This window comes from Pyxicephalus adspersus, chromosome 2 (genome assembly GCF_032062135.1).
Source record: "Pyxicephalus adspersus chromosome 2, UCB_Pads_2.0, whole genome shotgun sequence".
NCBI classification, from domain to species: Eukaryota; Metazoa; Chordata; class Amphibia; order Anura; family Pyxicephalidae; genus Pyxicephalus; species Pyxicephalus adspersus.
The window spans coordinates 52,107,519-52,133,322 of NC_092859.1; the positions used below are offsets into that span (position 1 = coordinate 52,107,519).

The 25,804-nt window shown below is 37.6% G+C and overlaps 1 protein-coding gene across 3 annotated transcripts in view; it reads left to right on the forward strand.

The window, feature by feature from the left end:
- Positions 1-25,804, forward strand: part of LOC140323580 (A disintegrin and metalloproteinase with thrombospondin motifs 2-like) — a 355,904-nt gene that overhangs the window by 82,084 nt on the left and 248,016 nt on the right. For all 3 annotated transcript variants that reach the window (XM_072400782.1, XM_072400783.1, XM_072400780.1), the window contains exons 5-6: positions 9,543-9,626; positions 17,068-17,224. In XM_072400782.1, coding sequence (XP_072256883.1) covers positions 9,543-9,626; positions 17,068-17,224 — 241 coding nt within the window. The remainder of the gene's footprint in view (positions 1-9,542; positions 9,627-17,067; positions 17,225-25,804) is intronic.

Consider the following 25,804-nt stretch of genomic DNA (forward strand, 5'->3'; position numbering starts at 1 on the left):
TATCTATTGTGTGTACAATATCTACGAACGATCGTGTCGTTACCTCTATGTGCAGGATCGGTGCTATACGATCGTTCATATATATCGTGCAGGAACGTTCGTCGTTCGTTTTCCGACGATAATAATTGGAAGTGTGTACGTAGCTCTAGGCAGACTTTAGATTTGGATTCAGCACATTTGATTTAGCATAGGACACATTGATTAGACCAAGTAGCAGACAATATTTATTTTTTTTGTGATACAGTGTAATGCTTGCTTTGTTTGAGGTCTGGTCTTCACCTTTTATACCTTCTGATTAACCCAGAATGAATATGCAGCTTAGGTGTTTAGTTGATTGTGGCACAAATTTTGATGCTGTTAGCATCATGTTTGCTTAATTTGTGTGACTGACACCAATAATGATAATTTCCTAAGGATGCAGTAATGCTGTATAGCACAGCTGTGTCCAGCAGATCGTGCAGCTTCAGACAGTGACAGTGGGTAAAACCCTCTGAATGGTTGCTGTTGGAGGGTAGATATGGATCATATAGCAATGGGTGTTATTATTTCTGCACCTTTATATGGAAACTCTTCCTGTTGGATCACTTCATATACAAGCATTCCCATACTTTGAGAGCCACACCAAGGCCTCCTTATTATCTAGGGGTGCACATGAGGTCTTAGGTTTATGCTTAAATCCCTATATGTGCTTATATCCCCATATGAAATTTAACATATCATAATGTAAGGTATGTAAGACAAATGTAATGCAAGAGCTTCCATGTTCAGGGAATTATTTAACCTTATAACCAGATAATTTTCTATAGATTAAAAGCTCCTATGGGTTTGGAAGAGTGGTGAGGTGCTGGGATAGGCTGAGGAGAGTGGAGTAGAGAGATAAAATTGCTTACATAAAGGGTCTTGCAACCCAAACTGTTAAAGCACGTCATCATAAATAGCCAGTTCAGGTGGTCAAAGGCCTTTAACGTAACAAAGTTGACACGAGTGCATCGTGGCCCAGCTGACCCTTCTCAGATCCAAAGCCCCAAGTTGGTAATGCACGATGGCTATATTATGTAACATCTTAAGAGAAGGAAGTGAATGACTTCTGTCTCCAGTGCGGTAAAGATTGCACTAAAATGCGTTTTTGAGAAGTGACATCTTTTTTAATGCGAGAGGCCAAAGAAATAACCTGGCTGTGTAAAACAGATTTAAGAGCCTTTTAAAGGGTAGAGGCTGAAGAGACAGAACCCATGTTTTGATTTGAACCTGCTTCAGGAGATAATTATTTAGACGCCTATGGCAGGTTTTTGAGGGAGATATGCTGATTTCAAACGTAATAGCTAACATGCAAAATAAGAAACAGGCCCTCAGTATCTGCTATCAATTTGGAGTCCCGAGAAATAAAATGTGTTCTTCTCAGGATGGCTACCCTCAAAGTGGGTCCCCTGTATGAACTGGCCTGGAGTTGAGACCTTTCACATTAGGAGATAAAAATCTTAAAGGCGGCGGCTAATGGCGAAAGGAACAGCACGCAAAATAAACTCCTGCACCTGCCCAGGAAAAACTTCCTCTAACTAGCACTTAGGCCTTGATTAGCAATCACAGCCGTGGCACCGGCTCCAGCAGACAAGCCTGCAAAGCCTCAAATAGTGGTATGCCCTGCGGCTGCGGGACACTTGGGCCAGGAATCTGGGCAGCAATCTCATCCTACACTATCACAAGCAACCCAGGTACTGCACCATCCTCACAACCTTTCTACTCAGGAGCCACCCAGTTCTCCCAGCCCCTGTATTTCAGAAAAATCCACCAGCTCCAGTGTCATGTCTCACCTTTGGGCCCTGGCTACTAGACAGGACTTGGAACATAGCATCAGCCACCTGGAGGCAAGTTGCAAGACGGAGTTTCAGTCTATGCAATGTTCCCTTCAACAGGTGACCAATACTACGGCCACTTTGCAACAATCATCTTCAAGGCTTTCTACACAGGTATTTTCTCATGGGACCTCTCTGATCTTCCACAGCTTCTCACGGATCTTCATCTTCCAGATGTTAAGCACCACGAATGGCCCTGATTTGGAGTCCCCAAGAGCATTCTCTTCGCCTTTTACCTTGTCTTCATCATCTGCCAGACCATATGAACCTGCTGCATCACCTTCTGGTCTTGCCTCCCCTGGGATTAATTTAAACCGGACAGGGGTTTTTATATTTTTAGCTAATCCACTCCTGCACCAAGAAACAACTTTATTACTTTTGCTGAGCGTAATGCCATTTTTCATTCTCTGAAAATGTAATTGTTTTGCAATGTTCTGGTATACACCATTATTTGTTTTGTCTATAGTTAGGTTTTGTAACATATAAGAGGTTTTTCCGGTGTGACAGCTTGAGTCCCACTACGAGCCACCAATTTCCCCAAGTAGGCCCACCGCTGTTATTTGGCAGCAAATAAGGTTTTAGATTGTCTGTTGAAGCTTGGGACACCCATTCAATGTGTGGAAGACTTCCCCCACTGTGTGTCCCCCCGACCTACCCCAAGCCCCTTCCTACTGTCCCCTAAACATCCTAACCACCGCCCCCTACCTTAGAAAGTATCACATAACCATTTTTTCAGGAATGGGCACATGTGCCAACTCTTGTTTTGCAAAGAATTATTTGGTGGTCTGTGGCTCTGGCTGGTCCTGTGGGTTCAGGAGATGGACCCCGCTGGAGGGACGCATCGACCAGAGCTGCGGACCAGGTCTCCCGTATGGAATTGCAGGCTCAGGGTGGTGAGCGGGTTGTCTCTCTGAACATAACCAGCCCAGAGGTTCTGGTATCATGATGTCACTCTAGGGGAAGTTTTTTACCCTTTGAGTGACACATAGGCATGGATAGTACCGTGCCCCCTCTTCTTTTTTATGACTACACCCCTGCACATGCCTTCTTCCAGGGGGTTGCTCCATTACTTTCAAATCTTGCATTCCCAACCTACATCTTTAACTGTTATCACTCACCATGATCCAAAGACCATCTCAGGCTTAGCCTCTGGTCTGGAATGCGAAATGGATGCCTCTGGTCTGGAAATGCAATGATTTTTTATTCCAGGATTCGGTATGCTCCTCTACGGTAGTGACTGCGATCTCTAATTTTTTTAGTGACCACACTTGCGACACCACCCCACTCCTAACTCAATAGGAAGCCCTTTAAGCCCATCTTTAAAAGTGAATCAATACAACAGGGGACACGCCTTAAGAAAATTAGGGCCCAGGACAACACCTCAAACAAAATCCGTTCCCTGGAAAATCTACATTGGCAAAACATGTCCCCAGATGTCTTTCTAGAACTAGCTGAGGCTAAAAAACGCCTTCTCCAACTGTATGATTTGGCACACCAAAAATATAGGAACAGGTCTAAAAAGTTGTTTTATCGACAAGGTGACAAATGTGGTTGACTTCTGGCGAGAGGGCTCCACCCAAGAACAGCAACCACATATATCCTCACTATCTGCACTTTATTCGCAGGTGAACGTGACCTCCATACCCTGGGGCTTCATGAGGGTTTTTCAACATTACTACTCTGAATTATACAACATCACTCCAGCTCATACCCCCCAGCATTTCTTACAGGAATACATAGACTCCACTGCCCTACCAACATTGGAATTGGTTATCATCTCCCACTTAGAGACACCCTTTACAGAGGAAGAGGTGTCCATGGCCATTAAGACCACACTGGCTGGTAAAAGTCCCAGCCCTAATGGCTTTACCCCAAAGATTTACAAAATCCATTCCCATAACCTAGCACCTTTTGAGCAAGTTTTCTCCTCAATATCTGAAGATATTCTGTTTCCTGCTTAAAGTCTAAAAGCCCAAGGTACTGTCCTAACCAGGTAAAGATCACTCGATATGCTCCAATTACAGGCCCATCTCTCTGATTAATGTTGATGCAAAGTTGTTGTAAGGCCCAGGTCAGCAACAGTCCCCACCAGACACTAGTCCCCCAATCTAATACCACAGTCTTCACCTTTAGTAAGCCCCCACTCAGTCTTGGGAGACAGGTTGCATCTCCCAGCACTCAGTTGCCCTCAGGACTTAATGTGCAAAGGATGGTGTCTGAGGATGAGCCCAAAGATAAAGCAGTACCAAGATTTCAAAAGAGACAAGTCTAGAATACAGAGCAGAGGTCCACAGAATATCCGTCCACCAATCGAAGTACACAAGAGCAAAACACAAGCAGAGTGGGGTTTACAGGCAAAAGGTTGGTCCAGGCTGTGTACAAACGATAGGTAAGGAACAGGCTCACAAATACACACCAGCAGCATGTCAGCTTAGCTTAATGCTACAACAGGCACTGGTGACTGGGAGCAGAGAGGCCAGCAGCCAATGGCGGTTCAGGACTAAGCCAGAATTCGAACAGCCTCCAGAATCCCCTTCAGCTGTGCACAGCCTAACAACAGATGCTGGGGATGCCATAAAATACATCAGGCTGCACAGCTAAAGGCAAGCAAGGGCTCCTGATAATTCTCTATACTCTCTGCTGCTGCAAGTGACATTGCTGGGCAAAATAGGCTGTGTGGAATACCGAGATGGTGCACAGCACCGAATCTCCAGGCCGATAAGCGTTTCCTAACAGATATTTTCTAAGTTGATAGCGAATTGCCTCTCTCCATACATGCCCTCCCTTATTCATTCCAACCAGATTGGCTTTATTTACCGGCGAGGGGCAAGAGATAACAACCCTTAAATCAAAAAACGACCTAAAACAAAAAGAATACACTTACCTTCAATGCCGCAGAGCAGTCGATCCCTCCAGAGGGTTCTGCCATCAGGTCCCACGTTGTCCCGACCTCCGTCTTCTTCTTCCTACGTTACCCAACACAGGCGCGAGATTGGGTGACGTAAATGGGAAAAAACTTGCTGATCTTACTGCGCATTTAAAAAAAACACAAACTAACAGAATTTTTACCTTACATAAAAGGCTTGGTTACCCTTGTATGTAAATTGAACATTCTGACTTTAGGTACGTTTTAGGACATTTCTTTTGACACAATCATTGAAAATCTTCATGGGTGTTCATGTACCCAGCCCTAAAACAAATTGGCTTAGGACCTGCCATGATATCCAGAATAGCTCAGTTTACTCACACTCTAGTCCGTGGTGATGAATAGTGAACTCATCACCACGGATTAGAGTGCGAGTAAACAGATCTCTTTCAGACTCTTTCCTAATTATTTATTTTTTTTTATAACCTTTTTTTATTTATTTTGTAAATTACAGAAACAAACAAACACAAAACATCAAGATAATTTTAAGGGTTACAGTATACACATACAGAAGATCAGTATAATAAGCTAAAAGTCTGTAAAGCAGACATTTCAATGTACAATATGGGAACATATATGCAAAAAGAAAATAGTACAATCATTATTCAAGCTGGTGAGTATTTAACATAGTATGTGCAAAGAGGGGTTACATGAACCATGACATTTAAACAATCGGAAGACACACATCTTTCAAAATCCTGTAAAATTAGAAATTCTTTTCAGTAAAACCAAGTAATTTCAGATACAAAAGGTCATAAACTTCATCTGCAGTTTATTGGAAAACAGAGTTTAGCTGCATTCAGCAAATGTCTCACCACTGATGTCTTACAGAATCTGAGGGAGAGGGAGCTATGTTGAAGCAAAAAGAATGAGGGATCATCAGGAACAGAGTAATCTGTAAATTTTTGTCCCTTCCAATTCTAAATGGCACAGGTCAGGGCTGCTCGCTGTCCCAATTGGTCATGGAACATTTAGCTGTAGTACTAAGGAACAACCCTGATACACAAGGTATAAAGGATACCTCATATAATTTGTCATTTAATTCTGATGACTTATTAATTTATATCATATCACCTCACACCTCCCCCTCCATCCTGCAGGAATTTGAAATGTTTAGTACAGTCAGCAACTTTAAAGTTAATTTTACTAAATCAAACTACTAAACATTACCTTTCCCCAGGCCCAACTTACATCTGTATGCGCTAACAACTTATTCAGGCTTTGCAATAGCTGAATTAAATACCTGGGGATATTTATTATGACATATCCTGCTAAACCATTCTCTTATAATTACTCACCCCTACTTACTAAACTTCAAGTGGATCTACATAAATATGATTCTTTACGTAAAATACTGTTCTTCACAGCCACAGCGGTGATATCTATGTTCTGGCAGCTGATGACCGCTCCATCCATGAAAGAATGGTTTCTGGAACTGGAGAAAATTCAGCATATGGTGAGGATGAGGATCAAATGGAGAAATACAAAGAAATTTGGTTGGCATGAGATTGGTTTAAGGAAACCCCCCCCAATTCCAAAACTATTTGATCTAATAGGAGATGGAGCGCCTCTGTCATATTGCAGCTGGAATATGATAGTGTTTATGTTGTGCCTAATTATTCAAATGAGAAATTGAATATTAATATTGAATTGATATATAGGTCAGACATTTCCATTGCAGTTTGGTATTTATTTTTTAAGTTTCTGTACATGAAAAAATTATCCCCCTGTTAGATTATTCTTTTATTTTTCCCATTCCTTATTTTACCCTTCCTCTTCCTACTTGTGTATATGTACTATGGTTATATTCCCCCCTCCTTTTTTTGATTGTATGTTAAAAACTAAAAACTTTAATCGAAACAATTGAAACAAAAATCAGTGGACCATAATGGTGGTTAGAGTGTAGGAGACGAAGGAGTGATTAGAAGGGATAGAAAAGGTAAAAGAGAAAAGATATAAGAAATAACAGATTAAAAAAAACATAGTAAAAAAAAACAAGAACAAGTATAGCTCTATAGAAACGACCATGGAGTCTCGTACCTCCATCAGTCCTCCCAAAGATAACTCCTTAGGAGGAAAAGAAAAACCTTGATGGACGTGGAAAAACCCTACAGGGGGTAGTTGTCCAGAGCACGGTAAATCTTTGGGCCAACAGGTCAGACTAGGGTAAACCTGAATTTGAACAGTTAGTTATTTATAATGAGTGATGCTTTTGTATGGGTATATCAAAAAAAATGAAAATGGTATAGACCTGATATCTACGCAGAAAAAAAATTGAAACTAATATATATGGCAATAAGTAAAAAGGGTCCAAGCCAAAATTAAATATGGTAAAATTCTACATGACAGTAAGGAATGACAAAATCATTGTAAAAGAGGCATCCTACTCCAATGAGAATGATCAATTATGTGTAAAAAGTGATGCCGTCGTGTGGGTTTACCGAAAAAGGCTTCAAACCAAACTGTCCTGCAAAAAGAGGCTTAAAGTATAACAAAAAAGAAAGAGCAAAATTGTTGTAGCAGAGGCATCTAAACATAGTGGCCATTGTCTCATCCTGAGTGCAACGATTAGATTTTTTTGTAGGTGAAGTTCTGCTAAGTCTCCAAGTCTGGAGAAGCAAAACGAGGCTTTGTAAGCTGAAAGCAGCAGGGAGAGAGACATCCCCACTATGTGCTGGGTAGAAACTCAGCCACACTGTGCTCCGGAACAGGTGCTGAGGATAGATGCAGGGTTGCAGCCGGCACCATCTTGGGAGGGTCACGGACGTGACCCAGAAGCAGGAACTTACATATAGTTCCTGATAGAGATCTGAAAAGCTGGTTCTGGGGTGAGAATGGTGGACACAAGTCCTTCTTGGCCTTCCTCATTTAGCCCATGTTTAGCGATGAAATCGCCCTAATTAGCCGCCAAATTACTGGTCTGGGACGGAGCACTCACTCTAGGCTTTCATCCATTGAGGCTGCCAAGCCATGCCTCCCAAATATTACATTTTAGTATTTGAATTAATAAAATTTTGATATTTAAAATATCAGATTTGGAATATTTAAAATATCAGATTTGTAAAATATTGGGGAGGGCCTAAATATTATTGCCTGTGGATGTGGTGTTTGTGGTGGAACAATGTTTCAATAAGATTTTAGCCTCTTTTGTAGTCAAAGAATACAAACACCGTGATATCCCTATATCTTATTCTTTCACTGCAAACACCTTTTTTGGAACCATTCTCTGCACTGCATAGACAAATGTTAGACATTCTCTTCAGATTTGTTTTATTGTGTCAGCCCTGTAATAATTTTTTGGGATTTCATTCAGTATGAGTTTTGGTTTAAATTCCAAACTATTTTTTTTTAGTTAACTGATAGGAATAACGGAAATAGGAAAAAGAGGGGCTTCCCAAAAGGGGCTCTTCCGAAATATTCCTTTGATGTGCTTAATGCCAACCCCAATTATGGCAACTGATAGGAATAACAGCAAAAAGAGAAAGAGGGGCTTTTTGGCGTGAAATTGGTTTAAATTTACTTCAAATTAGTGAGTATAGAATTGCAAAAAGCTAATGTAAATAGAATTATCTCGTACCTAAGTTAGTACAGGTAACGTTGTATGCAAAGTATCAACTGTGCATTCTTTTTTGGGTAATCATATAGATATACTATTATCTCAAGCAAACCTGTTTGGCTGATTGGCTTGCTCAGGGGATTTTTAGAGACCTTTTGCAGGAGATTGAGACTGCCCACACTGTGAATAAAGCCGCAGGGTCAGGGGAGGAGCAGTTTTCATTCAACAGTTCTGGGACGATCCCCCGACCACCCACTGTGCATGTGCGGAGAGCAGGCAGATGGAGGAGGATTAATACCCACCTTGTTACCACCCCTGGGAGGATCATAAAATTGGCATAAAAATATTTTTATGCCAAAAAGCCTGTCCTTTTTCTTATTTCTGTTATTTCTATCAGTTGTCATAATCGGGGTTGGCATTAAGCACATTTAAAGAAATATTTTGGAAGAGCCCACTTTTCTTCTCTCTCTAATGTCCTTTGTTTAATTTATTTAGTTAGTATTTTTGTTAAGCCAAGTGTTAATATCAGATTGCTGGCCAAATTGACTAAAAGCTTAGGAATTCAGCTTATAGATGGAGGTAATAAAAAAGGAGATCTTTGGGAACATGATCCCAATGCTCTGTGCATCTGACAGTTAACTCTTACAGAACTGTGGTACTTTTCAGCTTCAGAAAGAAACTTTTTTAGGCATACAAAGTTCATATTAAAGTGCCACAAAGCTGACCAGTAGCATTGAAGGCAATAGTCAATATTAGGAAAGATCTATGACTACTGACCATAATCCCAAAGACGCTCCATTGCATCTGACAGCCCCCTCTTCTAAATGAAGACTTAAGAGAATCATGTTTAGTGATCCAGCACTAGATTGCTGTTCTCTTTATATATATATATATATATATATATATATACATACATACATACACACACACATATTGTATTTTAAATGGTCATAAAAGTAATTCAAGAAATACTGTTTGTTTCTGTTTGAAATCTATTGTGAAAATTAGTAAAGGAGTGATGATCAAAATGAATGGGCTGCCTTAAAGTGTTAATGCATGTGTTTTGTTATAAACAAAGTATTAAAAAGGGCTTGAACACATATTACATAAGATTATTAACAACAAAGGAAGATAAAACATCAAAATGATTTCCTAAATAGTTTTTCATGAGAACCATTCTTTAACTTCAATTTACTTTTTTTGCCAGGTAAATGAAATCTACCACGATGAGTCACTGGGCGCTCATATTAATGTTGTCCTTGTGAGAATAATAATGCTCAGCCACAGCAAAGTAAGTATACTGTTAAAAGAAATATTTTAGATGCTTAATCAATAATGTTTCAAGTTCAAGTTGTTTGTTTGTATATCCCATGGTGAATGTATAAACATGCTACTGCTTAACACTTAAACATAATTTTGATTCACAAGCGATTTACTAAACGAAAAATATAAAAAAAAAATCTTGAAAAACTCACATGAAGATTATAGAGGCAATAGTGTTGCAGGTTCACATAATTATATGAACATGATACTAATAAATTGGACCTGAAGTCAAAATTGAAAGATTTGCTATGTAAATGGAATATCACTGGAATATCCAACCCATACTTATTAGTCATGGCTACATCCCTAATATACATAGAAAAGGACAATTATGTGAAGAACCACTTGCTTCAGGGACTTTTTAGGCCAAAAATCTATCAAAATAATAAACAAATAGAGAAAAAGTTGTTTTAACTATAAAACTTACTTTATTAAATAACATTAAAATTCCTACATTAAAAGATACAAAAATAAAATCATTTGTAACAAACTAGATACTCCTAAGGGTTTTCCTAGAAAGGTATACCCAGTTCTACACGTTTCACGGTAATATTCTGCTTCTTCAGGAAAGCAAGGAGATCTATTATTACAGACATCAAAATACAAAATTAACTTTTAGTTACACATAACATATTCAATTATAGACATATTTGTATCTTATATATCAAATTCAAATATTAATGGATGTACCTGGTTGTAAACATGCAGCGCCCCTTTTATACGTTGGTAAAGGGCAGACAGAGCAGCAATCTAAGGACTGTTTCTAACAGTCAGCAACCAAATGACATCTAATGGTGTAAGCAGAGTTAGCAAATGAGACCATTTGGTTTCTATTTTCCAATAAAGTTCCTCTTTGCATAACCACCTGTACCTCCAGTTCAGATCCTCAGATTATTGTTTAACATGTGTTTCATGTCTTCACAATATAACCCCACCCGAGTGAACTCTAATCTTTATTTATAGGGGTAGAGATATATCTCAAAATTGCCATTACCAACATAACCACCATTTAGATTTCATCAAATGACCAAGTGCTAATGTTGCCTATCAATAGTGTTTCCAGCCATCCATCAACATTGATTTTGGTAAGCAATGTCTACTTCTTACCCCTCCAAAGTGCAATATGCAAAGACAAATAAGTACACCTTATCCCCCCAAAGTGCAACGTGCAGAAACAATCAATCAATGTGTTTAAATTTATTATTCCTAATTTTTAAACAATTAATGATTAAATAGCTCAAATATCTAATTTTTGAAATGTTCTTCTATATTATAAGAGCCCAGCTTTTATTCGGGCACAATAAATATCTTGATCTGAAAGTAATTCTGGCATATATACATCCTACAGTTACATATATATGTTATATACATATACGTTTTAAATAAAATAATAATTAAAGGGGGAGAAAGAGAAATTAAAGAAAGAAAGTTATAAAGAAAAGAAACTATAGAAAGCATTTGAAGCTTAGCATTTCATTGAGGCCTCGGAAATGTATTGCATTCAATGAACAAATCCATGTTGTTTCTTTTTGCTAAATGATCTTATCCCAGTCACCTCTGGGATCGCAAAATACCTGCTCCAGGGCTATACACTTGACCTCTTTTGTGTTGAAGTTGTGGCACGTTTCCATTTGTAAGCTTAAAGGTGTTAATATTTTCTCATTTTTAATGGCATGTATATGCTCATATATTTGTTTCCTAAATTCTCTTTTCATTTTCCCCACATAGAAACGGCCGTAAATAAAAATAATGGCCGTAAAGTCCAAATATATTATACCCTTTGTTCTACAATCAACCCTTTGTTTTAATTTGGGAATCATCTTAATGGGTATCTGTGCATTGTCTTTACTTTTATGAATCCACTCACATTGTTTGCACATTCCATTTAGATATGCGCCTCCTTCTTTTTGGCAATTATTCTGTCCTTTTTTTTTTTCTATAGTGGCTATGCACCAACTTATCCCTTAAAGAGGGTAATTTTATAAATGTTAATTTTGGATAATTGCCTACATGTTTCTTAATACATAGGTCCTATGTGAGAGTTTACTAAAATTGGCTACAGATATTCTTTAACATTGGGTGTTGTGCAGAATACCTAGTAATATTCCTTATTTCATTCTCTTGTTCTTTCTTACTCTTGGAGGCAAATAAAATATGTATGTATGTCCTACCTTGTTTCTAGACTCTAATATAAGCTTTTTTCAATGTAGTTCTTTTGTATCCTCTTTCCAACAATCTTTTTTGATGATCCTTTGCCGCTATCTCGAAATCTTCATCCTTAGAGCAATTCCTCCTTATTCTTAAATATTGAGAAAAGGGTATGTTTCTTTTTAGCGAATCCAGATGTGCACTTTTTTTCTGCTAATATTGTATTACCCGCAGTGGGTTTGCTGTAAGGTTTTGAAGATAAAGTTAGATCAGAGTTTATGGAACTCTCTATATCAAGAAAGGAAATAGATGAATTACTATACTGCATTGTAAATTTCAGGTTATACAAATTCTGATCCCCTCAAAGAATTCAGGCAATTGTTCCCCTGAGCTATGCCATATGATGAGCACATCATCTTTGTACCTCCGCCATAATAAAATATGGCGAAAGTACATAGAGCGGGTCTCATCAGACATGATTTATCTCTCCCATCCCCTCAGGTACAGATTGCTGTAGGTTGGGGCACAACATGTCCCCATCACCACTACCTGTACCTGGAGGCATGTCTCATCATCAAAAGTAAAGATGTTATGGGTAAGTATATCATATTACATATATATATATATATATATATATATATATGTATATATTTCAGAAGTGACAAAACAAACTCATTTTGTTTAAAGATTGTATAGTTTGTTTCATTTAGGAAGCCATTGATCACTGAACTGGGTATACCTTTCTAGGAAAACCCTTAGGAGTATCTAGTTTGTGACAAATTATAATATTTTTGTATGTTTTAACTAGAAACTAGTGGCTGTCCACAAAATTGTCTTTTTCTATGTAGATGGAATATCATAAGTTGTGCCTAAGCAGTGCTTTGTAAAACATACATTCTGTCCTAAGCCTTACTAAATATATCAGTTCATTTTCTGATATGTGGATTTACCACTTCTTAGCATTCTGATTTGTGAGATTCTGTGGCAGTAGTGCCTCTGACTCATTACTATGCTGCTTGTTGTTTTTACTCTGCTTTTGCTTTGTCCATGGTATTGATATCTACATTGTCAATCTATCCTTGCTTCTAAATGATTCTTCTACTAGGTAGCAGATCAACAGTCATCAGCTCTGATTTGTGGAAGCCATAGCTCTATCAAGATCTCTGACCAATGAGGCAAAAGAACAGAGGTTAAAGATGCAGGGAATATTCTGAGTGATATTATTGACTTTGCTAGTCAATAATAAACTGTTACAGAGCTAGCTTAGCTGAAAAAAGACACATACTTGCAGAGATTCATCAATAGAAAAATAATAAAAAAAAAAAAAAATCTCTATTCAGAGTTCTTTCACTGCTTGCTAATCTTCTGTTTTTCAATCCTTTTTTGTAATTTTCCACTACTTTCACTACAACCATTAGCATTGGTAACATACCCACCAAACCATATATTTTCTAAAACCACATAACCTGTAGGATTTAAAAATGGTGCCTAAAATTTTGTAAGTCATATTTTAATTGAGCACATAACAATATGTTTGAAGCTATGTTTTAAATAAAAGTATACTAAAGTAATTTAGGGTAAAATATATAAACAGCCACTAGTGAGGGGGAGGTACTGCAAATTGTACTTTGTTTTTTTGTGTAGTTTTTTTGCTGTGCAGATTTGACAGATGAGGATGAAGGCAGGTATGAATGCATATTGCAGAAAGGGAAATTGCCTATCCCTTTCTGCAGGCAAGGCCTGCCTTATCTTAAACTTTGAAAGAGGAACACACATGTACAACTTGGTTTATATTCTTATCTTATTGTCTGGATGATTTATCTTCCATGTGCATGTACCAGAGTAATGTAATCCCAAGCTAGCTTGTCAAAATGGCTGGAGACTCTAACCCAAAAGAGACCGGTAGAAGAAACTAGCAGCAACAAGGGAGCTTGCAATAATTTTAGGGGTCTGCATAAGTTCTGCTTTATCACCAACATTTTTTCTCTAAATTTGCACCACAATTTCTCGCTATATGATTGATTTTTGTGTAAAGCGAAAACCCTAAGGAATTTACTACTAATAACTAAAGAATATGTTTTATTATTAGATTTTAGTTATTACTTAGTTAGATATTAGTTGGAGTTAAAACATACTAAAATATATACTAAATAATAAAATAATATTTTTTCCTTCATAACATTGTTTACCTGCTGCCTAATTACTTTTTCCCACCTCAGAATACAAATGTACTGTAGATAGTGTAAAGACAGTCTTGTTTTGGTTGTTGCTTACACTAGACTGCTTTATTATTGGGTTATTGTACAATAGTAGTAATGAGAATCCGCAGTACACTTGGTCAGTGTTTCCACAAAATAAATAAAATTTAACAATAGCCTCTCCTTTGTTTGTTACTTAAAGTCTTTTTTTTACAGGACAATGGACCTTGTCCAGCTCCATTAAACAATAACATTGTTTTATCAAGGGTGCCATCACTTATGATCACTGACTTATGTAATCATATGCTTACAAGGTTGAAACTGTGTCCAATCCTAGCCAAACAAAAAAAGTATCGTTTTTTCAGAGAAACTTGGGATTTTTTTGGAGAGCAGAATGCCATAGGTTAAAACATAGTATTTTTTTTTTACAATCAATAAAAGCAAAACATAGAGCAGCACAGTGGTTCAGAGATTAGCACTCTGGCCTTTGCAGCGCTAGGTCCTCGGCCAGGACACTATCTGCATGGAGTTTGCAGGTTCTCCCTGTGTCTGTGTGGGTTTCCTCCAGGTACTCTGGTTTCCTCTCACATTCCAACTGACCTATAACCTTCCTTCTATTAAATCTCCACCTCAGTTGTTTTGTCAGTCCCCAGAAACCTCTCTCCAAACTGTATTTGTATTGTTTTGTATGTCTTGTTCTGGTTCTTTTCAGAATATATCCTCCTTGTCTGTTTTTTGTACTTTGGTATTATTTGTTCAGGCTATGACAACTTTGTATTTTATCTGTTTATCTATTTTATCTAATTTACTGGAGTGAATCAATCCCTTATGTTTAGGCTATTTAGTTTGCAGATTGAATATGCATTTTGCATGAGATAGTTCACTCAGTGAATGAGGTGAAAAGTTATATCGCAAAAAATACCCAACAGTGCAGAAAATGCCAAATAAATATTTTGCATGTACATCTCTCTCACACCAATCTAAATGTATAGGACATGCTGCCCCATACAGTATCACGCTGCCACAGACATGGTCATGTAGGGGTGATCAGGGTGCATGTAACTAAGATACGCTTCTTCAAGGGAAGGCAAAGAATGAACACATTTCTGCTTTTCCAATACTCTTAGAGCTGTAAACTTCCTGGGCAAAACAAAAAGCTAGATACAAAGTTGGTGGGTGTGGAGGGAAAATTACATCTGTCTGTAATTATTGTATTAAATAACAAAATTCTCCATTTATGTTTAAATATTATAGCTTGTGTAATTTTACTATTTCTATACTGCTAACAATTTTTATTTAAACAAAGTAATTTATATTTTCCTTATGACTTCATGGACTTCAAAAGTAGGTGCCAAAGAGCACATGCCCTACTGTACACAGAATATAAACTGTGAGAATTAGCTTTAAATGGCAGGCTGGCAATGGGCTATCTCCAGGCCCAAAAAGACAAAAAAAAAAAAAAACAATCTTCCCTCACAAGGGTCTTTCAACAAAACAAAAGTTGCTTTAAACTAGGGCTTCTCACCACACAAATCAAACTCCAGAGAATGTGTCTTACACAGTCGCCAAGCCTCTGCTGCTTAGCACCAGGTGTGCTTTATAGGCTTGTAGGCCTTGGAAAATGTGGGACCTGGAGTTTGGAATCTGCCCCACCCTGCTTTTGCAGATTCCCAGTGAAACCAGCCCCAGTACAGATATTTTAACCAACAAGCAGGGAAAGCTAGAGCTTCCCTGCAAACAAAACTATGCTGGTTCCACCTCTGTACTGAAACCTGAAATACTGCAGTCCCACGTACTGGACATTTCCCAGTAACACAGGTTCTCTTTGTCCCTGTGTTACAAAACAGACTTAAGCCTAAAGTGGACATTAGATTTAATATTACACCTCTATTCTCGGTTACTTGCACAGCAATGTCAGTCCCTCTGGAGGCACTGGCTGTGTCAGCTTGCATCAATTAAAATGGATTAATGCATACATTGGATAAATACATACATTCATTATGTGTGCAGCCAGTTTTCTTTTCCATCCTTTCCTGACCTTCTTTTCCACCTACAGCCATCCCTCACTTCTCAAGCTCCCCGCCCATACTCTCTAACCAATTACTAACCAATGTCATAGATGTTAACTACAGATCAGGCTCCCATATCTGACTTCCATATCAGACCCCTGCACAGTGTAATCATTATCCTTGTTACATCCATGTTGTCACCCCATCCACAGAGCCTGCTGTCGCTTTTATCCACAGTGTAACCCTCATCTGCAAAGCATATTGCCACCCTGTCAAGAAAAATATATCATTTCTTAAAGAAACATCAGCTGTTAGGTTAATATTACAATCATCAGAGAACAGACACCATTTGACCTATAGAGTTGCTGTTCTGATTATCCAGAAAGGATGGTGTCATTTAAAGTAAAGTAGGTGGTACCGAAAAGTAATTAAAGGTTTGAAGTGATAAGTTACTATTCTGGAATTCTGAGTGATTGATGACCCTAAACAGTTTAGGGCCCTGATGTCCTGGGAATCTATTCACACCAAGAGAAACTCCACTATTCGTACAGGATGTATACACACCCCCACCCCACAATACAGCAGATGACTTGTTATATTTCTCATGGATAGTTCTGTTACAAAATGGAGGTTACAGACAACATGAAGTCTGTGACAAAGTCAGTTTCCTTCTCACACCCTCATCTGTGAAGTCTGGTGATCCCACAAAAAATTACATTCAGGTGTCAACATTCCATGTGAGTTTAGGTCTGCTTTAGTTGGAAACTACAATTGTTGAGACAATAAACAACTTGGTTTGTATTATGTAATATACTATAAATAACTATCAATTGCCCCACCTTTCACAGTCTGTGTGCTGCTGTGTAAAGTTAGGAGGTTAAATCAAGCCAAATTCAGATACTTAAGTCAGTTGCACTTAAAGTTGCAGTAACGATAGTAATGAATACTAATAACCAATGATTCTTGTTTTTATGTGCTAGGAGACCAGGTTTGAGGCAAGACTGAAATATTTATTCTGTTTTCAATCAAAAAATATTTTTCTTTCTTTCCATAGTCATCTAGTTTAATTGAAGTTGGAAACCCTTCACAAAGTTTGGAAAATGTATGTCGATGGGCATATCTTCAACAGAAACCTAATTCTGACCATGCTGAATATCATGATCATGCAATATTTCTTACAAGACAGGATTTTGGACCTTCTGGAATGCAAGGTCAGTGTGGTTTTGAAAACTAGCAGTACATACCAAACCTAGTTACCATTATCATTTAATGCTATGATCCTAGTTTTATTAAATGAGGGTGTAAAATGTTCACTGTGGTATGTACCTGACACTCAACAGAAACGTGAACATGTCCAAGTCATTACTTTGTGGACACACCTTTTGCTGCATTTACAGTGGGGTTCGTAATGATCGTAATGATGCTAGCTTGATTGGTGTTGCAGAGTCAGGGGCCTTTCAGAACTGTGTATTTACTGTATGGTTACAGACATTCTGTGACAGATCATATGACATTTTGATTGCACACAGGTGGACCCTAGTCAAGTAATTATGTGACATATGAAGTTATTTGTTCAGATAAGATCCTATGTAAGGGTTTCCTGACAAATAGGATTGATACATACTATATGTACACACAGCTTTTTAGTTTTTACTCACATACACAAGGTACTTAATTTTCATAACACTTCAACAATTTAGACTCTATTACATGAAATGCAAATGAAAATCTAAGGACATCATCCCAAAATGGAGGTAGATTTTTTTCTGAGCTTTGCATGTCAAGAATAATTTGTTTGTAAGGATAAATTATTTCTCTGAGTCCTCCTCTAAGGGCTTTGTGCTTAGTTCCCATTACCATCCCGCATTGGGCAGGAGGTGTAGAAAAAGAAGCTGCCAACAGGACCTCACAAAACAGGGATGCAATGTGTTCAGGCCAGTCTCAGAGGGGGTGCTCTATCTTACCAAAAGATTCTCCTCTGGGAAAGACATCACTCTTGGACATCAGTTCTTGGTGATCAGCTCTATTCCAAGTCAAAAAGTGTAGGATTCTCCACTGTCATGAACTTTACAAGCAATGAGGCAGATGATCACTAATAGCAGCATATACTGAGATGTGAGATCACTGATGGAGCAGTCAATGTTTACTGTGGGAATATTGCCAATATATTTGTGGATATCTATGGAAAGTGTAAATATATGCATGCAAACACCAGGATAATTCTAAAAATAGCAAACACAACTACTAATATGAGAATGCAGGTATCAACAAACTTGGGCCAGAAGAACAGAATCAAAATGGGAACTTGAGAGCACAGCAGTGAACAGGCTAAATAACGCACAGGATCTGGCCAGGACCCAGGCAAGGGCAGGCCCTTAAATAGGGATCATCCAGCTGCATGTATAATGAGTTTTTCCTGAAGGCCACCTTCTGGTGGCTGGTGAAAATTCATGGTAGACCAGGTATTCAATTCCACCTGCAGGATAGGCAGAACTCATAACACCCATACTGGCAGGAATGTAAGATTATCAAATAAATATGTCAAGGTACAAGGCTTGGAATACAATTTCCAGCCAGATATGATTCAAGGTAAAATAAATAATAATAATACATTTTACACAGAAAAACAGAAAGAAGGTGGATTGGGATAATCTAGAAAAGGTAAAAGAATCTTAATCTTAATATATCCATTATTATTAATATTTATTAAAAAACTAAGACAGGGAAAGTGTATCATATTTCTAAAGATCTTGCTGAACTTGGCAGTAGGAGTACAATATTTTGTACTCCTAAATATTTATTTGCCTCAGGGCATATAAAAAAGGGACACTGCTATGTATTATGGCAAAGTCAAAGGGAGAGAAATCTTAAGATGTTCAAATTTGTGTAAATTAGCTTTGAAATCATTAAATGCTCCAAATTTCTCAAATTTGTGTAGTATTAGGTGAGATGAGTAGAAGATCATCTGCACACAGCAAAAGTTTATAGTGGTGAGCACCGACCTGCACACCCTTAACATCCGGATTATTACAGAGTGGTTTTCAGGGTATCCCTCCTATGTACAAAACCTACTTGCTTGGAATAGGGTCACGAGGGTCTATTAGCTATAAGCTTAATGTCCACATTTATTAGAGGTATAGGTCAGTTGTTAGACAAAACAAATGATCTTCATCTGCTTTAAGGATTGTAATATATAAGCTTCAAGGTACTGTGCAAGAAAAGGATGTAGAGGTGGGATTGAGTGAAAAACTTGATCATAAAAGGTAAAAGAATGTCCTGATATGCTTTATGAGAAGCTGAAGTATAATCATCTGGGCCAGGGCTTTTTTCAGCAGAGGAGGTACTTCATAGTCAGTATCACCAACTTTTCTTTCTAAGGCTATGACTATCCCAGATGGCAGAGTAGGTAACACTTTATCGGTAATATACTCCTGGAGTTTGGATAGAGAGTATAATGAGTGGGGGAATTAAAGGGTTCAATATAGTAACTGTAAAAAACATCTCTAGATTTGAGACCCCAGACTGGTTTTGACCGGGTGCCAAACAGATTGCCCACTTTTGAGAAAGAAAAACAGTTACATTCCACATACAGTATGATTGACTTAAATAGATCAGTTGGCCAGTTTAATCAGTAACGTCAGCACCATGAAAGACAGATGCCCAGGTCAATGTCAAATGTACATAGTGAAGTCCAATGAGATGGAGGTACTTAAGAAGCAGAACACTTAATACTTCCAATGTTCCAGTGTCCTAATGAAAGAAGGACCAAAACTTTCAATAAGTAACAATGAAGTTGAGTAAGGAACCTGCAGTGCTCAAAGGTAAGGCTTGTAAAGAGGAACCCCAATCAATACCCAAGACTGAAATCTTGTGATCCCAATCCATACAGTTTACAAGAGAAGCTACCAAGAGTACCTAAAGTATACTCATAAAATGAGTCCCAAGAACACAGATTAAACAAAAGTATACTCTCCTGGTGGCATCTCAAAGCAAGATATAGTAATGTCACTATGTTAAATAATTTTGGATATATGTATGAATTTGTATATGTAAAATGAAAACCCATCCGTATGGCCTGATTTATTAAAGTTCTCTAAAGCTGGAGAATACTCACTTTCATCAGTGAACCCGGGTGATCCAGCAAACCTGGAATGGATCTGGTCTAAATCATTTTTAAGAAATCCATTCCAGGTTTGCTGGATCACTCATCTTCACTGATAAAAGTGTATTGGATACTGCCTTGGAGAGCTTTAATAAATGACACCCATAGTGTTACCTTCATGCCAACAGCACAGCCATGGCAAACTGCCTTACTATAAAGTGAAGTGTTGAAATTGAAGAGACACTGTTGAGTTATGTAAGTTTAATTACCTTTGTTTAATATTTTTTGTCCTTTTTTATGCCTTATGCCTTCTTCAAAAATTTAGGCACCACTAGCAAAAAATTTTTTTAGTACTTGTGAATCTATACTTATTGTCCACTTATAGTACACCTGCTAGTACCAGGTCCTGGACTTCTTTTTGCCTTCAAAACCACTGACCTGGTATAGGTTCAACAAGGTTTTGGAAATATTCCCTAGAGATTTTGGTCCATATCGACTTGTTAGCTTCAGGCATCTGACCTCTGGCATCAATAAGTATCAAAATACCTTAATGCAATGCATAAACTTAAACTGCATGTGCAATTTACTAAAACACTATGTGTTAAGGACACTAGTGTTTAGGACGTTTTTACCCCCAAAACCGGACCTAAAATAGCAATATTAGCCAGTCTCTGTGCTGCCAAAACTGTACAAAACCTCTAACTTGCATTTAGTGACAAGCATACGAATGGCAGATATAAAGTAAAATCACTGTCAGTGAATGCAATAGAAAAAAATACTACAGGTCAAAAAGTGAAAGCAGTTTTAGATCCGCATTTTACTGTTGACAGCACTGTTAGTCATTGCATGCACAAAGTGTAACTGTTAGATAACAGGATGCATTGGCATATATAAAGTGCATACATACAGTCCAGCAATACTTTTGGTTCTGTAGAGCCTTCAAAGATATAATTGTGGAATGTTCCTCTCTACAAACATTCTCAAATAATGCTGTAGCACAATTACCATTTCTAATATTTCCTAGCTCAGACCATGGACAAAGTGTTGTCATGGACAGCTGGGCTTAAGTGAAGGATAAAGGTGAGTGAGAAGACCTGCTGTGGTTGCCAGGGAGCATTTTTTAGTTTCCATGGTGACCTACTCACTGTTATGTTTTCCAAGCCTGGATTTAAAAATGTATTACTAGAAAAGGAAACTGTGAATTTACTATTTAACTGTTATATATATATATATATATATATACAGTTAGGCCATAAATATTTGGACAGAGAGAACTTTTTTCTAATTTTGGTTCTGTACATTACCACAATTAAGACTTTCAGCTTTAATTCAGTGGGTTGAACAAAAAGATTGCATAAAAATGTGAGGAACTAAAGTCTTTTTTTTTTTACACAATCACTTCATTATAGGTGCTGAAAAGTAATTGGGCAATTGACTCAAATGCTATTTTGTTATGCCATGATCAATTAAGTAGATAAAAGGCCTGGAGTTGATTTGAGGGGGGTGCTTGTATGTGTAAGATTTTGCTGTGAACAGATAACATGCTATCAAAGGAGCTCTCCATGCAGGTGAAACAAGCCATCCTTAAGCTGCAAAAACGGAGAAAACCCACCTGAGAAATTGCTACAATATTAGGAGTGGCAAAATCTACAGTTTGGTACATCATGAGAAAGAAACAAAGCACTGGTGAACTTAGCAACGCCAAAAGACTTGGACCTCCATGGAAGACAACAGTGGTGGATGATCGCAGAATTATTTCCATGGTGAAGAGAAACCCTTTCACAACAGCCAACCAAGTGAACAACACTCTCCAGAAAGTAAGCGTATCGATATCCAAGCCTACCACACAGAGAAGACTGCATGAAAGTAATACAGAGGGTGCACTGCAAGTTGCAAGCCACTCATAAGCCTCAACAATAGAAAGGCTAGTTTGGACTTTGCTCAAAAACATCTAAAAAAGCCAGCGGAGTTGTGGAAAAACATTCTTTGGACAGATGAAACCAAGATCAACCTTTACCAGAATGATGGCAAGAAAAAAGTATGGAGAAGGCAAGGAACAGCTTATGATCCAAAGCATACCACATCATCTGTAAAACATGGCGGAGGCAGGGTGATGGCTTGGGCGTGCATTGCTGCCAGTGGCACTGGGACACTAGTATTTATCGATGATGTGACACAGGCAGAAGCAGCTGAATAAAGTCTGAGATGTTCAGAGACATACTGTCTGCTCAAATCCAGCTAAATGCAGTCAAAATGATTGGAAGGCGTTTCATAATACAGATGGACAATGACCCAAATTATACTGCCAAAGCAACCCAGGAGTTTACTGTAATAAAGGTAGGGTTCAACTTAAAAGTGTATTCTAGAAATATAACTTGTTTAACACAACACATAAATAACACAGCTCAACTTGCCAGGGATTTTTCAAGATCTATAGTGTATTTCAGGTCTGCTGAATCCAGAAATGACATCAGTTTCATTGAATTGGCTCTAGTTCTTGTAATACAGGAATCACAATAGATGATGTTACCAACAACAAATGTCAACACAGCATATTATTATGAATTTTTATTTACACTGATATTTTACATTTTATATATTAAATGTAGCAATTATTTTCCTGAAACTTTCATTTGCCCTCTTTTTATTCATACATTTTTTTTTTACAGAAATATTACAATTCTTTGAGAAAAAGTTGTTTAAATTACCCTAATGTATTTTGCTACATTTGTGGTGAATCTTCTCAGCATAAATAGAGAAGAAACATTACAAAATTTGTGAAACAAGCATATCTTTTATTTTTTCGTATTAAACTGGGGGACCAAGATAAGTATTGAGCTCCCCATATGGTATGCAAAGCTTGTGTAGAGTGTTCATGTCAGTGGAAAAATGGTAAACTGAAAAGTTTGAAAAATGGTGTACCTACGGTATGGGGAGATCCCAAACATCACCATAATGTTTGTTATTTTTGTTCTGTGAATGTTAAAGGTTTCAATTGTTACAAGAAAAACAAGTGAGAGTACTGTGATTTGGAATCAGCAAGACAACCTGTGCCGCATGGTGCTGATGTTCCCATACAAGTGTTCAGTACGCTCCCTGATATTCCTGTATACGACATGGAGGATATACAGAATTTTGAGTGTAATCCAGGAGTTAGCAGTGGAAGTAAATATAAAGGAAGAGTTTCATCAAATCAGCAGTTCTCCCAAGAAGAGCTCAATAATGGTTTATAGGACAAGAGAGGAGACACTCCTACCATATTTCAGTGAAGATGGAGACTTCATGTACTGTTGTAATATCACTGGACTACTAACCCATATGGGAGCACCAGAGTACCGAGAAGAAGACTGGCAGCTTTTCTTAGACAGTTTCACTCGAAGTTTGAAATCTGTTTAACTGCATAATGGCAATTGCTATGCATCAATTCTAATTGGTCACTCAACAAAACCTAAAGAATATGAAAACATCAAAATGGTCTTACGAAAATCTTACTATCATGAACACCAATGGTCCTTATGTGTTGATTTAAAAATGGTGAATTTCCTACTTGAACAGCAAAGTTAATACACAAATTACCCATGTTTCATTTGCTTGTGGGATAGGATCTCTGGAAAAAAAGTGACATGGCCTCCAAGGGAAAACATGAAAAAAAATGCAGCGAACATCATTAACAAGCCAATGGTTGACAAAGAAAAAATAATTCTTTCACTACACTTAAAATTGGGATTAATGAAGCAGTTTGTTAGAGCTCTGAACTAGGACTGTGACTGTTTCAAATGTAGATCCCTGGATTCTTCCCTTCTCTGGATTGAGTACTGAAAAATTTAAAGCAGGAATCTTTGATGCACCCAGAGTCGGAAAATGATAAATGATTCAAATTGCACAAGTTTCAAGGCTGATACTGAAGCTTCTGCCTTGCACAGCTATGTCATGGTTGTCAAGAACTTCTTGGGTAATCATAAAGCACAAAATTATGAAGAACTGGTACAAAACTTGAAACTAAAACTTTAAAATGTGGATGCTACTATGAGCATATAGGTATACTATATCCATAGCCATTTACAAAAATTTCCAGAAAAATTTTGGCGATTTCAGTGAGTAACAAGGGGAGAGGTTCCATCAAGATATAAAGGTGATGGAAGAAAGCTATCAGAGCAGATGGGATAGACACATGATGGAGCCTTCAACGTGATTGTCCTGATCATCAGCATAAAAGGAAAACATACAAACAATTTTTCAATTACTTTTTTTTGATTAGTTCCGTAAATATACTGAATCTAGAGCATATTGACATTAAGTATTTCAAAAAGTTTTATTTTGTATATATAGGCATATCTAGTTTAATTTTGCTTAACTTTCATGTTTCATTAGTTTTCTATGGGGTTATTATTGAGGTCATTATTTCAAAAACTAGAGCCAATCTGTGCATCAAACATAACTTAAAATGACTTTAATCTGTTTGGCAAGAAAATGTTTGTTTTATTATATTATAATTTATGATTTTGTGTTTCAAACTCTATCATACGCAGGATGTCTACTAAACTCTTGTTTGGACGGGTTTCAGTGAGTTATTCCAAAGAATGACAGGCCTACAATATAAAACAACAAATTTCCATGCAAAAAAATGTACCGCTTTGGCATTAAAAAATACTGACATAATCAGACTGCCGGGGAGGTTAAAGTGTGACCTTTACCATCAAACACAAAATAACTGTGGCAGTCCCAGCGAGTAGCCATCAGTCATAACTTTTTTTTTTGGTTTTATATTAAAAAAAGATGTATGTGTCCCTCCCTATTTTTCACTGGTTTTAAACCATACCTTTTCAAAGCTTTGGGACCTTACTGGTTTGAAATTAGTGTAGCCAATGACTACTCCTGAAGAAAAAGGAAGGTGTAGCCCCCTTCCCTTTTCGTAAAACCTAGACGTGCCCATCTGCATGCAACAGTGGCACTGCTATTGGTGGGGGAGAAGGGCCTTTACTCATCCATTGTACAGTACAAAAGGGTTTTGTGCAGTGGAGTTTAAGAATATGTGAAATGTCAAAATAAAAGAACATTCTGATTTGGATGCTAAAAAGTCACGTTTAATGCTAATTAATCCATTGATTGCTATATAAACTTTTTTTGTTACCCACGTTAATATTTTTTTCACTTTGGAAATGCACCTATGGGTCCTCCCGACCACTCAACAATTTTGGTGACAATACAATGGTCCCACTAAAAGGAAGTGTTAAATAATACAAAACATTTACAACCATAGTACTTGTTCAGACTACACTTATAATATTTTCATACATAGGCTAGCAAAGACAAAGCTATGATTTGAATTCCAATGAATGCTGTTTGATTTGAAATGGGCAGTTTATGCAACAAAACCTATATACACTTTGCATCTGTTTGGCATAAAAGAGTGGTTAAGAAGATTAAGTCAATGTCAATGACTGGGTAAGCTAATATCGAGTACATTTAATAGCTGCAAATGACAAACCTGCATGCAAGTACAGAGTAGAATAAAGGCAAAGCACAGCAGCGTGATTTTGATTCTGAGGTGAGATGGAAACCAGTGTAGAGATATTTTAAGAGGAACAGTAGATAAGGAGTGTGGGAGGAATTTTTAGGTTTAGCTGCAGCATTCAAAATTAAGTGTAGTGGCAAGAGATTAGTGAAATGGCTCATGAACTATAGATTT